This window comes from Galeopterus variegatus, unplaced genomic scaffold, assembly GCF_000696425.1.
Source record: "Galeopterus variegatus unplaced genomic scaffold, G_variegatus-3.0.2 Scaffold748, whole genome shotgun sequence".
Taxonomy (NCBI): Eukaryota; Metazoa; Chordata; class Mammalia; order Dermoptera; family Cynocephalidae; genus Galeopterus; species Galeopterus variegatus.
In genome coordinates this window covers 435,552-452,332 of record NW_007726859.1, presented here as the reverse complement: position 1 = coordinate 452,332, position 16,781 = coordinate 435,552, and the positions used below count along the sequence as shown (strand labels likewise).

At 34.7% G+C, this 16,781-nt stretch overlaps 1 protein-coding gene across 1 annotated transcript in view; it reads right to left on the bottom strand.

Annotated features, from left to right (window-relative positions):
- CCDC18 (coiled-coil domain containing 18) overlaps window positions 1-16,781 on the bottom strand; it is a 49,602-nt gene that overhangs the window by 25,597 nt on the left and 7,224 nt on the right. The window contains exons 3-7 of the mRNA XM_008572041.1: window positions 15,549-15,683; window positions 15,234-15,311; window positions 10,038-10,154; window positions 5,225-5,392; window positions 2,694-2,836 (exon numbers count right to left, since the gene is read on the bottom strand). Coding sequence (XP_008570263.1) covers window positions 2,694-2,836; window positions 5,225-5,392; window positions 10,038-10,154; window positions 15,234-15,311; window positions 15,549-15,683 — 641 coding nt within the window. The remainder of the gene's footprint in view (window positions 1-2,693; window positions 2,837-5,224; window positions 5,393-10,037; window positions 10,155-15,233; window positions 15,312-15,548; window positions 15,684-16,781) is intronic.

The following is a 16,781-nucleotide window of genomic DNA, read 5'->3' as shown; positions in this document are numbered from 1 at the left end:
TCAGTTTTCTTATTTTAAAGACATGAATAATAAAACTATATCACGGGGCTGTTTTGAGGTTAAATGAGTAAATGTGTCTACCCAGTACATTACCTGGCACACAAAAGGTGCTCAATAAATTAATTTTTTATTTGAAGATATTTTAACTCTAAAACAGATCTAAGGACACATATACAGATATATTTTAAGTCTAATACCTTTGAGGAAGAAAAAGAATTTTATAAATTGTAGTTCTAGAAGTGAAAGAATTAACAGTGGAAACAGAGAAAACCCCTTCACGAAGAGAAGATTTCTTTGGAACCATGGTACATGTTTCTTATAAACTTTCATCATTTAGTTCATAAGCTTCCTATTAGCATTTAGGACTAACTTTTCTTATTGAATGTGCCTGTTAGCTATAATCAGGAAGTTTTTTTGCCTAGAAGTCAAAAAAGTGGGGTTAAAAAGGAAGAAGCAATTGCTTCAGTTTTTTCAGTGAAGCAGAAAGCAAGATCAGTTAGAGCAAGGATTGGGAGAAGTTGTTGGAGTTTTGAAAGAAGAGGCAAAGGTGTAAAACAAACTTCTTCAAGAGTGAAAAATAAGGGTTTAATCCCTGTACTAACCAGCAGCTAAAAAAAAAAAGTAAACAAACATGAAAAACAAGAGTGAAAAATATTATGATTGCCAAGCAGCATTAAGGGAACACTGAAGGTTTGAAGTTACGAATTAAAAATCTAAAGTGAGACTAGTCAACATGGCTATATTTTCTCCAGCCTCTGTAAAGATGCAGGCTTGGAGTAGTCTGAGTTGGATTTAACTCAATGCTGTCTACCACAAAGAAAGGGGTAAGGGACTTGTGGGTATATGCAAATTAGTGATTTTAATGACTAACTAGAATTAAAGCCCGGTAAAGAAAGGAGAGAGGGCATCAGGGAATGAGACAATGGTGGAATCAATGGATTAGTGGTCCTGTTTGGATCAAAGAATTGTTGGATCTGGGGTATTAGAGGGAATGAAGCAATAACATAGAGTTAGGTGCATAATATTCAGAGTTTGGAGAACATGTAGACATTGGGAATAAGATTTAAGGTAAACTATGAGAGTGAGTGGCTGAAGTATGATAGAGATCAGGATCATCGATGGAGAGAAATTATAAAAACTGAGAAGCCACCGTGTCAGAAGATCAGACAGATATATATTGAAATCTCTGAGTATAATGACAGAAGTGGTACTGGAGAGAGCAACAGTTAAGTCAGACGGTCTATAGGTGTCAGCAACAGTAAGGGATGATATGATTCAATGACCTGAGGTTCAGGGAGTATATGGTACACTACTCCATGTCCTGACTCTGTGGTACAAGAGCTGTGGGGAAGTTTTTACCTTAGAGCCTTCAGGGAAAGAAACAATGTCTTCAGGGGAATGTCAGGTTTCTGTTACAGCAAGAGAAAAGGAGAAGTGAAGAGTATAGGTGATGTCTCTCAGGATTGTCTTTGAATTCCAGAGGGCACAATGGAACTCTTTCAGAAGTTGGGATGGGGTGGGAGAAAGGAACAGAATATAAGGAGAGCTTTCTGGAAATTAGTGTGAGAGATGAGAGTTGACCTGGAAATCTAGGGCTTCTTGTGGTAGCTGGCATAAATAAGGATGAAATTATAATGTGATTAGTCTTTGTGGACTCAAGGTAGACAGCAGTGGTAAGGCTGTGTCAGTGGGTAGACATCTGTCAATGGAAGAAAGAAGGTCTGAAGAACTACGGTCTTAGCCTCAAACATGGGATACCATCTTGGTCCTATTGAGAGGGTGGAGTTGTACATCTGGGGATGCAAATTGCTACTCTGAGCATAAAGGCTCTATCTTAACCCCTGTAAATGGGGGAGAAGGAATCTCGGGACATGTGGTTTGAATCACATTGCATAAATTCACTGTACATCTGGGGATGCAAATTGCTACTCTGAGCATAAAGGCTCTATCTTAACCCCTGTAAATGAGGGAGAAGGAATCTCGGGACATGTGGTTTGAATCACATTGCATAAATTCACTCGACTCCTGTTGGTAGAAGTGTGGGCAAATTATGACTCTATTAATAATTATTTCAATTGTTGACAAAGAAGGGATCTGGGGAAGCTGGTTATTGCTTTCAGCTCATGAGCCCAGTCCAGCCAAATTAAATCAGAATCATTAGATATGATTTGATCTAAAGGTGGGACCCAGGCTTCAGTATTCTTTTTACAAGCTCCTCAGGTGATTTTAATGTTCAGCCAAGGCCAAGGACCACTGTTTTACTTTATTAAGTTACTTCCTCCCATATATAATTACAGCCCCTAAAAGTGTTCTCTATATGATGAGTACCTCTTTGCCTGCAACTTTTAATGTTATTCACGGTTTAATATAACAGTTGCTGAGTACCTGTGAGGTATAAGAAACTGTTAGTTGTTCTGGAGGACCTTAAAACAAACCAGTATGATCCTTGACTTAAGGAACTTACAAAATAGTAGGAAGGTTAAAAGTATTAACCTATAATACAAACAACCCAAAAAACAGAAGGCATAATGAAGAACATGAGGGAGACACAAACAAAATGCTATAGCAACACGGACTATGGATAAATTAATTTCTCATGCAAACGTTTCACTGAACAATACCTGATTTTGAAACTCAGATACTACTGATTTTTAAATGGTAAGGTAAATAAAACTAACATATTGACATCTTACCTGGCAGTACCACTAAGCTCAACAACTTTTTGCCTTTTCAAGTCTGCTTCATGTGTGGCTGCTTCACATTTCTCCTCCATTTTTCTCAACTTTTCAGCTGAACTTTCCCTTTGTTTTTGAAGCTCTTGTTCCAGTTTTGATACCTTTTAGTCATTTTCAGTAAATATTTTAAATTCAATCACAGCTCAGTATTATTCAGAAGAAAAATACTTTTATAAACATGTAGTCTAGCCTATCATTCAATTCCAAGGTATATTATAAAAATCAAAGAATAGACCAGGAAGTAACATTCTGAAAATATGAAAGCAAAGCTTACTTTTTAATAATAAAGATATTTCATTCATATACTTCTCATATTCAGAGAAATGGCCACATCATAACACTAAAATGGGACATAAAATAATTGAACAAAATAATAGTAAATATTCTGCTTTGAATTGTCCTTTTCTTCATTTGAAACGTTTTCTTCTCTTGTCAAACTATGCTCCCTTCCTTCTTCACAAATTGGCTCATTCGAGAATTCCCAGATTCCCAACTGACTTCAAACGTTACAACTTGCCTTTGCTCTCAATACAACTTGCATTTGTTCCTATCCATTCTTTCTTCTGTTCTACTACATAAAGGATGTATTCTTCCTCCTGTATAAGTCTATTTGCTTCATGGGTGTTCTGGATTCAATTCCTATCCACTTTCTCAGGAACCTCACACAACTGACTATCTCTGCTCTCTCCTACAACTTTAATCTCTCTTTCTACTGTTTTTTTGTTTTTTTAAAAATTAGCATTTAAACATGTTCAAGACCTTCCCATTTTAAAGAACTTACCTTCACACCACTACCTCCTCCAGCTACCACCCTTTCTTTCCTCACCTTCATAGCCCACCTTCTCAGAGTTTTCTATGCTTGCTGTATCATTGTCTCACTTCTCATTTATTCCTCAACCCATAGTGATCTGGCCATTCCATAAAAAACTGCAATTACATCACAATTGATCTCCAAGTTGCTAATTCCAGTGAACATTTCCCAACCCTCATTTTACATTGTCATGGATTTCAGCAGCCCATGACACCCATCACAATTGATCTCCAAGTTGCTAATTCCAGTGAACATTTCCCAACCCTCATTTTACATTTTACATTGTCATGGATTTCAGCAGCCCATGACACTAATTGACATTACTTCCTTCATGAAATACTTACCTTGGCTTCCATGGATCATATCCCTCAGAGATTTGTACAAGTCAAACTTCTCGCATCTCATTCTATAGTCTCTCCCTAGGTAATCTCAGTCACTTTGTGTTTTCAATAAACACTTATATGACTGTGGTCTGAAAGATAAACTCTGGCTTCTGACTTTAATATCCTCCTTGCTCTTCTAAAAGCCCTTACTGAAGAACTAAATACAGATTATAAACCATTAATATCAACTCCTCCAACTTAAGTTCCAAGAATAAAATTAAAACAGTACCGAGGTAAAAAGGGAAGGGAACCATCAAAAAACCTATTCCCTCCTTAAAGGGAACAAGAATCATGATCAGTCCTGCAAAAACTAGAGTCAATGACAAGGGATTTAGGTAGCGGGAATGAAACACAGATGAGATGAAGAAATGCTTCAGAATGAAGCTTACAGCAGACATAGCAAGCATTAGGTCTAGACTTTAACAAAAAGGGGATGGAAAGCCACAGAAAAAGGTCTCTAAAAAAGAAAATACTGGATATCTGACTGATGTGTTTGAATATTCAGAGGAGATTCTTTAGTTCCACTGGAGAGGCTGAGGATGAATTCAGAAAAAGTAGATAAAGACCAGACAAACGACAAAAGGGTAAGTTATATAGTAGGATAACAAGAGAACTATCATTTTCTAATTTATACATTCCTGTAAATTTGATTTCTTTTGAAAAGAAAAAAAGAAAAACATAAAATATCTGTCTAAAGAATTTAGGCAAATTTGGTAATGAATGAAAGAAAAAAGATTAGATTCTAATATAAAATTCCCTAGGACTCTTTCGTTGGAGTAATAATTTATTTTTAGGACTAAATAGCAGGGCTAGTTTCCTTTGGGGTTTTCTTTTTGTGCACTGCTTTGCCATTTCTTCAGGGAATATATCATGTCCTTATCCAAAAAGGAGAAATTAGAAAGAAGAATGATTCAGATAGGTGTTACATTTGGGCCCAAGAAGAAAAGAGAAATTGAATAAAGATGTCTAAATTATACCTAAATCAGGTAGAGCATGGTGCTGATAACACCAAGGTCAAGGGTTCGGATCCCCATAATGACCAGCCAAAAAAAACTATACTAAATTGTATGAAATGACAAACATGTGGCCACAGTATTAGAGATTCAGGTCAGATTACATAGGAATAGAACTTTATCTATTTTATAATATTAATATAGACTATTTCTTGAAATGTGAAATCTTTGAGGTTAAATAGCAATTTATACAACTAACCAAAAATATACTAATGATTTTAAAAATTTCTATTTCATACAAATAAAATTGTATTTCATACATTTTTGTCTAATAAAATATACCTGTTTTTCAAGTTTAGTTTGAGTATCTTCTAGCTCTCCATTTCTAATTGTCTCTTGTTGTAACATCTGCTGCTGTTGCTGAAGAGTATGCTGTAGAATGACATTTTGCTCACTGGTCTCTTGAAAACTGTGGTTTTTAATCTTTAGCTCTTTCTGTAAACAATATACCTAACAAATACATATATTTCCCATTACAATGAAACATTTCAAATAAAAAGCAATAAAATGTTAAAGCTGTCCTTATTAGATTATTATTCCCACTTGCCATGTGGGGCAATTGTACTCACAGCTATAGTGTATCATGTGGAAGGGCAGGGTTCATTTTTAAAATGGGGAGATGTACCTGAAGGGCCCGCTTATACGGTTGGCTCTTAGTTTATATCAGGGAATGTGGCTTTTGAAAATGTTCCTAAGTAAGGAGGTTGTTTTGCTTGGCTGGGGCACTAAAACATGCTTTTTTTTTTTCTGGGAGTCTTGGAATTTTGATATTGGTAGGTGGGTCATTGTTCCTATCAGGCCCCAATAAACACCCTAAACACTGAGTCACAAACAAGCTTCCCCAGACAGAAACATTGTACACATTGCCATGTTCCATTACTACAAAAAGGAGCATGTTCTGTGTGACCCCTCCCAGAAGGAGGAAAGAACATGGGCAGCCATGGATTTCTCTATGCTCCACCTGATGCATCTTCCCCCCTTACTGAAAATAAACTATAGCCATGAAAGCACTGCATAAATATTAGGTGCTACTTATACATTATTGCTATTATTGCTGTTGTTTATAAAATAATATCCTAGCAAAGCACACCTGAATATTCAAGCTCCAGAAAATACAGAAAGGAATGACACTACCAACTAAGAAATTTCACTCACTCACTCCTAACATTTAGGACTTGAATACGCTGGTCTTCCAAATTGCTCTAAAAGATACCTTGAAAGTTACCTGGAAGCATCTACATTTTTTGTCTTTTGTCCTAGTAATCCGAATCCTAAAAATCTACCAACAGAAATTATTTTTAAAATAGTGTAAACCAAGAAGAATAATTTAAATTATATTTTATAATATTCTTCACCTCCTCCCAAAGTAAGGGAAAGATTTAATAAATGATGATACATCAATCTGATTGAAAATGATGCAAACCATGTAAAATCATAATTTAAAAGATAATGGCAAACATAAAATTTTATAAAATAAAATTAAGCTAAAAATCACATTTCATTATTATGAAAAATATAAATGCAAATAGAAAAATGACAACTGAAGTATTAGAGAGTGGGTTGGAGGTATATTTTCTTTAAAAGTTTTCTTATTATTGCTTATATAATAATTTTTTTTTTAATGAAGGAAAATAAAGCCATTCCTTTAAAGCACAGAATCTTTAAAGCAAAGAATCTTTCCAATAAATATCATTCCAGAGATAAGAATTTTAGTCCTTATAAGAAACAGTGGAAGAGAATCACTAACTGGTTCTTTTTTCTAATTATTTAGCAGCTAAACATTCAGCAGCACTATAAAGACCTTAGGGGACAAACACTCTTTGCTCGTGATGAGAAACTCTTAGATTTCAGGCTCCTGCATTATATGATCATGTTATAAACTTGGAGTAACCCTAGATATCACAAGCAACTAACCAATTTCTAATCCTATTATATTCCTTTTTATGCTAATTTGTTTTACTTAATTCTGTCTGTATGAATCTAATTTAGTACAAATATGTTTCAGTATCACATGTTTTGTTTCTCTGTTAAGCTCCTAACTAAATTGCAGATCATACTTCTGCAGTGGTTTATTTCATATAGAACTGACTTGCCTACAAGACAGGTTAAAATACTATTTTTTCTTTACTGGAACATCCTGTCTCACAGTTACTTTCCTAATCAGAGAAAAAAATGGACAAAATATTAAAATAAGACAAAATAGAAGAAAAAAAGAAAAGACCTACCAAAACACCAAGAAAGCCATACTACATAATAGCAACAAAATCTTATCTCAATCATCTAACAACTGTCAAAATTTCAATTACACATATTGAAGTATCTAATGTTAGTTATATCACAAATACTAATGCACAAATATAACCTGCATATATCAAATTCATACTGACTTTTCATTACACTGTCCTTTAACTTCCAGTTGGCTTTACTTTAAACATAAATATAGGACAAATCATTTTTACGTTATATTCTCTATTAAAGTATATTGTATTCAGAGAATAAACTTTTTCCAGAGGATTCATTATTTTATAATTAAAGTCAGTAAGAAAGTAGAATTTAGATTATAAAATCTATTTTACACTGCACTTTATCTAGTATTAATGTGTATCCAAAGCAGAAGCACTCTCATAATCATTGCTTAAAAATAAAATATAATGCAGAAATGTGATATAATGCCTGATTTTATTGAATAAATTCTTTATGCAGAAAACATTTAGGCTTATTCACATCTATTTTGTTCGATCATGTTGACAATGTACTTTTGCATAAACACGATTTTATCATTTTTAAAAGCATTTAAAAAAACATTTTAATTTGGAATTAAAATATTTTCTAAAAATGCAGAACCCCAAAGTCAGCATTATTTCAAACATAAATGCATTTATTTCACCACCAGGAAGAGAATATTTGCCTGAGGCAAAAGGTCAGAGGAATACATATTAGCTTTTTGCAATGGATAATTAACACACAGTTTTTACAACTAGCTAAATTCCTACAAGTATGTTCTAGGGCCACTTAATTATTCAGCTAGTTATGTGATTTGAACATACTCACTGATTAAAAAGATTAAAACATCTTTATAACATTACCTATTATTAACAGAATGGATGTACTATAAATCAAATTTTCTAAACCTAGCTATACGTGATGCAAATCTCACAACTCTGCTGTTTCTAGGTAATAATTATATTAACCAGTATTAGAAAGAGTTTTCTCTGTTAAGACATTATAATTTGCTCTAAAAACAAATAAGTTAAAAGTAAATAGTATTTGGATTCTTCTCCATGTTTCTTATCAATATACCTAAGCAAGTGACAGATGAGCTTTTAAGTTAGTCACCTTATTTATATAATTACAGGATGTACCCAAAGTCTGGAGTGCTGGTCAACTACATATTTGCTCTGAGATATACTTCTGCCTTTCCCCTGTTCTGCTATGTACTGCAGTATTAACTGTATTTTTTTTTCTTTCTTTTTTTGAAGATCTCAATTAGCTTTGCTGTGATTCTAGAATTGGGCAATGCTTCACTCCATAAAATACAGTAAGTGCTCCCAGTAAACTGCATTTCTTAGCCTCCCTTGCTCTCCAGGTTACAGATAAGCTTGGCCAACGATAGTGGCCAGTAGCTGCAGTTCTCCTCTACTACCCCTGTTTCTACAAGACAGACACATTATCTTTGGTCTCAGCTCCAGCTAAGTACCACTGCTTCTTGCCTATGGTTGCACCATCTCTTCCGGATGTTCCTCTAGCCCTAAGGATGGTAGTAGGTCCCTGCTTATGGTCATCTCTGAATTGCCTTAGTATGCTGTTTGATTTCTCCACTCTTCCATCACCTGTGTATCTAATTCTCTGTATAAAATTCCCTCCATTTGAAAGATATATAAGGGCTTCTATTTCTCTGGCTGGACCTTCCTGATATATTCAGGACAACCTTGACTAAGACTCATTGGGGACTATTTCTAAAAATGAATTCAAGGTTAAAATACAAACATTATAAATTCTAACAAAGAATTAAAGGAATTCTTCATTAAGATTATCCCTTTGAACAAATATTTAGTGAGTGCCTATTATGTTAAAAATAAAGTGCTATACACTGAGGATATAGAGATGAATAACTCAAGAAAAGTCTTCAATCTAGTATCTGAGAAACTCATCTCAATAAAGAAAGTTGAATTTCTAAAACTAATTCTCAATCTTTCAAACAATTAGAAGGAACAAAAACAAAATGGAAAATTTTTGAAGAATTTTATACCTCTAAATCTAAAACAGGGCTACCACTTATCCAAATTCCCACCAAATACATACATTAGAAATAACTCATTGTCGGGCCGAGCCCGTGGCGCACTCGGGAGAGCGCGGCACTGGGAGCGCAGCAGTGCTCCCGCCGCGGGTTCGGATCCTATATAGGGATGACTGGTGCACTCACAGTGCTCACTGGAGAAATAACTCATTGTCGGGCCGAGCCCGTGGCGCACTCGGGAGAGTGCGGGGCTGGGAGCGCAGCAGTGCTCCCGCCGCGGGTTCGGATCCTATATAGGGATGACTGGTGCACTCACAGTGCTCACTGGAGAAATAACTCATTGTCCTCCACAGGTCCCCTTTCTCACTTTAGAGAGGTTTATATTGGTCAGGAATCTTGGGTACAGATGACAGAAACCCAACTGAAATTAACCTGAGCAAGAAAGGAGACATACTGAGCCTTGTGACTGAGAAGCTTAAGGGTAGTTCAGTTTCAGGAACAGAGCATGGTGCAGCCGGTCTCAAAAAGGACAAAAAAAAAAAAAACATAAAAACCTAAAACAATGGTCTAAGTGTTATTCATTTTACATTAGAATTACTCTGATATTAATAATTTATTCTTCTGATTTTCTAACAAATAAGTAAAAGAATTAGAATTTTAAGGTGTCACATTTTATGTTGCATTGAAATAATGCTTGTTCTTTAAGGAACATAAAATTAGAATTTACATTTTACTGGAAAGATTTTTTTTTTATATTGGATACATAAACACATAATTTTATTAAAGTATCTTGAAAATAATACCTCAAAAAGAAATCACTTAAAAAATATGCTATATATAAAGGAAATGCTGATTTACCTCTTCAGATTTCTTCTTTAGCTGTTTCTCAAACTTTTCCTTATTTCCTTCCAATTGACTCAAATGCAAGGCAAGTTCTTCCTTACAGATTTCCAATGCTGAATCTAGTTGTCTGACCTAAGCAAGAAAAAAGAAAAAAAGGAAAAGAAAATCAACTAATATTAATGAATGCTTATTACATACTCAATATTTTACAGATTTATCTCCTAATGTTACCACACTGCTTTAAACAGTGAATATAGAGTCCTACTTAGGATATAAAACACTATTACAGAAGAGATTTATTGGAAAAACTAACTCATCATTGCAAACTAGGGAACTGAAGAGGAAACCAGAGAATGAAATCCTGAACAATCAATAGGAGTTGAACAAGTGGAGAAGAGCATTCCAGGAGGAGGGAATATGTTCAGAGGCCAAGTACTGTGAAAGGGAATTGTGAAAAGCTGGCAGGAGCTTAGGGTATCAAGAGTATAAATTTGCAAGAAATGGTTATTTGGTAGATAAGACTGACAAAATAGACTTGGGCCAATTGTCTAGAACCTGTAGGCCAAACACCCTAAAACACTTTTTTAAAAGGTAAGTAGCAGAGAAGTCTACTTCTTCAGCCTCCTTGAACAAGAAAAATAGAAAACTGAGTACAAACTAGTGTATTGTTAACAATGCTAAGGTGAGAATATTTTAAAACACTGAAATTACTAAGAATGAAAATTTTTTTTGTCAGTTAGGAAAAAATAACTTAGGAGAAAGCTTCTTTGCTTTGAATCAGTGAAAACATTTTTAGAAAGACAGAAATCTAACTTGGGTCAAGGGTTTATACAGCTGCAAATGCTTTATATTACCTTAATAATAAAGAGTAACTCAAATTCAGTAAATTTTTTTCAAAAATTAGTTCAATGCCTACAATTTGCATATATGCTCCATATCCCATCTACTAATAAGATTCTTCTCTCACTTCTTTCTGTTCCTTATTGTAATTTTGAGCTTCTCAGGGGTGTTTTTTGTCTTAATGCTAATAACATTCTAGTAAGCAGTCTCAAAAGTGTGAAAGACATCTCAGCGAGATAAGGAGAAAAAGAGAAAATACAGATATTATTGTACTTCATGAAATTATCCTAGAACTCTTATTTCTAAAAAGGGAATCTTGTAAGACAGTTTTCGATGATTGTCCCAATAGCCTGTGCATGTAACCCTTAACAGATGAAAAGTCTATAATTCTGAATGACTATCTTTGTTAATAAACTGTTACCCTAATAATAACTTTTAAATTAACATTTGTTTTAGGAAAGGTACAAATGAATGTAAGTTTTCTTTCTTAAGCAAGAGAATGGACATCGGCTCTTGTATCATTTTCCATACAGAGAAAAAAATCTGTCAGAATATCACTACCTGATGATTAACAATGTAATAACTCATTCAGGCAAGGTTCATGACTAGATGTTAAAACTGCTGGTTATAAGGTTATTGAGGAAAAGGACATTCACAAGTCCTCAAAGAATTACCCCAAAGTTTGTTTGCTAATTACCAAGAAAAAAACGTGCTCTTAAAATAGTGAGATCTGGCAGTCAGTCACCACCTTAAATAAGGTGTCAAGACTGGCACTGTCATTAATGGCCTATCTGACATTATATGCCTCCTAAGGTGAATCAGTGGGAGGAACATAGTATAGCTCATGATGTGTTCTTGTTGACCCAGACTTTTCAAAAGATTCAGTGTCACAAAGAATAGGAGAGAGAGAGTTTGGTCTAGATTGCGGGAATCTAAAACGTGAATTATAATTGAATCTTAGACGGGTGAATGAAAAAGGAACAAGCTAAGGTAGTGTTTCTCAAGGTTTTTATGTTTCAATGGACACCCCATTAAAATACAGATTCTAATTCAGTAGCTGCGCCAGGATTAGGGTGAGGCAGAAGGGTAGGCAGGTGGTTAGAACACGGTTTTGTAACATCAAGGTATCTAAAAATTTAATACTCAAAATTTAAGGAGGTACAAACTCTCAGGATCATTTTTACTTGTATAATCCTGAGAGTGTATTCCTAAATTCTGTGCCAGTGGAACCTCACTTAATTCACCTTAGTTCCAGGTCTGGGGCATGGCTAGATATTCTACAAGTAGAATGGCTGTAAAATATAAAGGACATATTAAAATAATCGGGAAAATTTCAATATAGAATATGTGTTGAGTGATGTTATTGAATTAATGTTGACTCTCCCTTGTATGTATTGGAGGTGTGGCCACACGTGAAAAAGTTCCTGTTCATAGGAGATGCATGTTTAAGTATTAACGTGTAAAGTATTATGACATATGCTAACTTCTTTCAGGTGGTTTGGCAGAAAGGTAGTGTGCATGAGAGGGATAGGTGCACACAGAAGCATGCACATGTATTGTGCAAAGAGAAATGAAGTGAGTATAGCTAGAGTTTAGCAGACAGTGAATCTAGGTGAGGGGTATACAAGTGTTCCCTATACTATTCTTTCAATTTTCCTGTGGGTTTGAAATTTTAAAAAATTTAAGTAATAATAAATCAATTAAAACTAACAAAAAAACCAAAACATCCAATACTCCATTGGATTTCTTATTTGAAAAAAGAGTTTGAAAGTCTGAATCTCATACAAATAAACATTACACACCGCATGCAAACCACTTGCAAATATACATTTATATATGCATATGAATGAATGAAATCAAAATAAAAACAAATACTGCTATTTGAAACCAAAGAACCTCCTCAGGCACACAGTCTGGGAAAAAGGAGGTAGAGCTCTTGGGTATGTATCTTCAACAAAAGCAGCTGCATTTATCTTCTTTGTTTATTTTTCCACTTAAGATTTTGGGAGAAAAAAAAGGAATCCAGAGTAGAAAATAAAAGAAAAACAAAATGAAATAAATAAAATATCTAAATTTAATAAGCACCTTTTGAATTTTCTACTTAATAGCAGGTAACAATTTGTTTCTTGTTACCCGTTCAGAATTTTCTCACCAACCTTTTAGCTCTCATTAATCATACTTGTATAAGTGACACAACTTTAAACTGATTCTTAAAACTCTCCTATAAGTAGAAAATTCAAAATATTTCTTTTGCAGAGAACAAATTGAGGCATGCAGATAGACACGGACAAAAGTCAAAAAGAAGGTGGTAATGACATAATCAGCAACAAGAAAGAGACCTTAGACTTCTATTTGGCTGCTACAGATATCCTATATATCAGAATGATTTAATACAGCTTCAGTCTTTGGAATTTTATTCTATATTTCTTCCTCATTTTGATTTTTTCCCCAAACAGCCAATCTATTAAAGGTGTCAAGGGACTAAAACCCAATACCATAATTCATTCTTTTGCTGATTTCCTTTCCATGTCATATCTGACTATTAACATATGAAGATACCTTACCAGATGACTGCCTAGATGTGATATATAGTTTAATGAAAACCGGGACTTAAGTAGCTATATGGGTTTTATTTAATGAAATTATTTTATGCCTATGACCTTTGGACAGTAATGATTTTTTTAATGTAAATAACTTTGAGGTTATTCTTACATGAGAAAATGAATTGACATGGCATTTTAAGACTTTGTAAATAACTTTGAGGTTATTCTTACATGAGAAAATGAATTGACATGGCATTTTAAGACTTTTGGAGACTACTATAGAAATAGTTATGGATAAACATTTAATTATGTTTACATGAGCATACATCATCACAAAATAGATTAAAAACCATACTAGGCAAAAAATAATATATATTTTTTAATATTTTATATTCAAGTTATATATGACAGAATAAAGGTAGCAGCACATTTGGACTTATTTTTAACACTAAAAATGCAAAGAAGAAAATATTGATTATATGTCATTTAGTTATTAAACTTTGAGTAACTTAGTATATGCACTTTATATGAGGGTTCTTCAAAAAGTTCATGGCATGATTTGTATTATTTTTCAATTCTATTTTTCCACAAACTTTTTGAAGTACTCCCGTATACCTTGTTTCATTTAATCCTCATGATAATAGCCTTCTAGGGTACTGTTATTCCTATTTTACAGACAAGGAATTGAAGCTCAGAGAGATTAAATAAACTGGCCAGGATTACAGCCAGTTAGTAAGCACTATGAAGCCAGAACAAAAACCCAAGCAACAAAGCCTATGTTTTTAACCATGAAGATATACTAACCACAAAACCATATTTTAGCTGGAAATTCTGGATTTATCTCCCAATTAATCTTACAGCAGAACTGGTAAAAAGAAGCAAAACTTGACTGCTTTAGTTTCATCTCCCTTCACTTCCTTTGTTAATTCTTTAATGTTAATAAGTAGCAATTACAGCTAAAATTAAAAAAACATTTTTAAAGGTTAAAAAAACTTTTAAAGACAAAAAAGAGGCTGATCTATAAACTAGCTTATCAATTATCAAATAATTATGATCCTAATTCACATAAAAGAAAATACACTTACAGAAACAGTTCATTGAGTTAGGTCAAATCTTCAGCTTTAATTACCTTTTATGTATATAATTTTTTTTTTTTTTTGTCTTTTGTCTTTTTCTGTGTCCGGCAACGGATTGCAACCCTCAGTGTTGCCCCCGTACTGGACCGGGGACCAGCAACGGGATTGCAACCCTCGGTGTTGCTCCCGCGCCTCGCTCAGCCAGTGAGCGGGAACCGGCCTGTATGTGGGATCTGAACTCTCAGGCGGGAGCGCCGCTGCGCTTCCCAAGCGGCGCACTATCCAGTGCGCCACCAGGCCGGCCCATGTATATAATTTTTTTTTTTTTTTCTTTTTTTAAAAAGATGACCGGTAAGGGGATCTTAACCCTTGACTTGGTGTTGTCAGCACCACGCTCACCCAGTGAGCGAACCGGCCATCCCTATATGGGATCCGAACCCGTGGCCTTGGTGTTATCAGCACCGCACTCTACCAAGTGAGCCACAGGCCGGCCCCATGTATATCCCGTGGCCTTGGTGTTATCAGCACCGCACTCTACCGAGTGAGCCACAGGCCGGCCCCATGTATATAATTTTTAAAAATTTTTTAAATATTTAAAATTTTTTAATTTTTGGCAGCTGGCTGGTAACAGGGATCGAACCTGGACCTTGGTGTTATCGTATGTATACAGTTCTTACACTTACGGAGAAAAGTAAAAAGCTACAAGAAGGTCTTCAATAAGAAAAAAAAAATTAAAGTGTTAGCATACTAGCCTTGATTGTTTCTTCAGATACTTGGTTCTGTAATGCTTTCAAAGCCTCATCTTTCTTCATATTTTCCTTTTCCATTTCCTGCAAACATACAGATTGGTAGGAAAATATAAATATGCAACTAAACATTTTAGCATTAGTAACAGGCTGTTAAACAACTGATTTAATTAGATTTAAAGGTACATTACACAAACATAAAATATGTCAGCTTTTATTTATTTATTTATTTATTGGCAGCTAGCTGGTAAGCAGATCTCAATCCTTGACCTTCATGTTATACTCAGCTTTTAAACAGCACTTTTATGAAGATGATTTTACCCTTTTGCTTTCCGTCAAGAGTCTATCCAGTGATTCAAGATGATGTTGTTTACATATTATATCTTGTTGCAACATGGACATAGTCTTTTCTTGTTCTTTAAACTGTTGGTCTTTTTTCTCTAGTTCAGCTTCAAGCTAAACATAAAAACAGGAGTATTCGTTTTTTAATATTTTGAAACATTTTAATTATACAAAAAAGATAATACTCACATGTGACACACTACTAAAATTACACAGATTTTTGCACTTTGCCAAGTTTCCTTCAGTTTGTCTCCTTTTAAAGACGAAATTAAATCATATACCTATCTCTTTTCCCTTTCCTCTCTGACCAATACTTTGTTGAAATTGGACTTTATCATTCTGTGGTATGTTTCATTCTCATACTTTTTTTGTTTCTACTAAATATGTACTTGTATGTCCATGAACAATATGTAATGTAGTTTTGTCTTTAAAATTTACATAGATGATATCAATATTTCTAAGTCTTGGCAACTTGCTTTTTTCACTCAATGTTGTTTTATATATTTAGCCATATTGATATATGTGGATCTAGTTAATTTACTTTAACAAAAGTACAATATTCCATTTTAAAAATAAAGTAGTTTGGGGCTGGCCCATGGCTCACTTGGGAGAGTGTGGTGCTAAAAACACCAAGGCCATGGGTTCGGATCCCATATAGGGATGGCCAGTTGGCTCACTGGGTGAGTGTGGTGCTGACAGCACCAAGTCAAGGGTTAAGATCCCCTTACCAGTCATCTTTTAAAAAACAACAAAAAATAAAAAATAAAATAAAGTAGTTTGTCTACTCTTCTACTCAGGAACAGTTAGATATACCGCTTTTCACTATTACAACAATGTCACAATAACATCCTTTGCACATCTCTCTATGTATGTGTGTAAGACTTTCTCTGGAATAGACCACCAAGAAGTGGACTTTCTGGTTGTAGGATATACACATTTCTAACTTCATTAGCTATTTCTCTTCAAAGTGCATCAAAATTTATACTTTTAGGGCCGGCCTGGTGCGGTAGAGTGCGGCGCTTGGGAGTGCGGCGGCGCTCCCGCCGAGGGTTCGGATCCCATATAGAGACTGGTCCGCTCACTGGTTGAGCGCGGTGCGGGCGCGACACCGAGGGTTGCGATCCCGTTGCCAGTCACAGTACGGGCGCGACACTGAGGGTTGCGATCCCGTTACCGGTCACAAAAAAAGACAAAAAGGAAAAAAAAAATTTA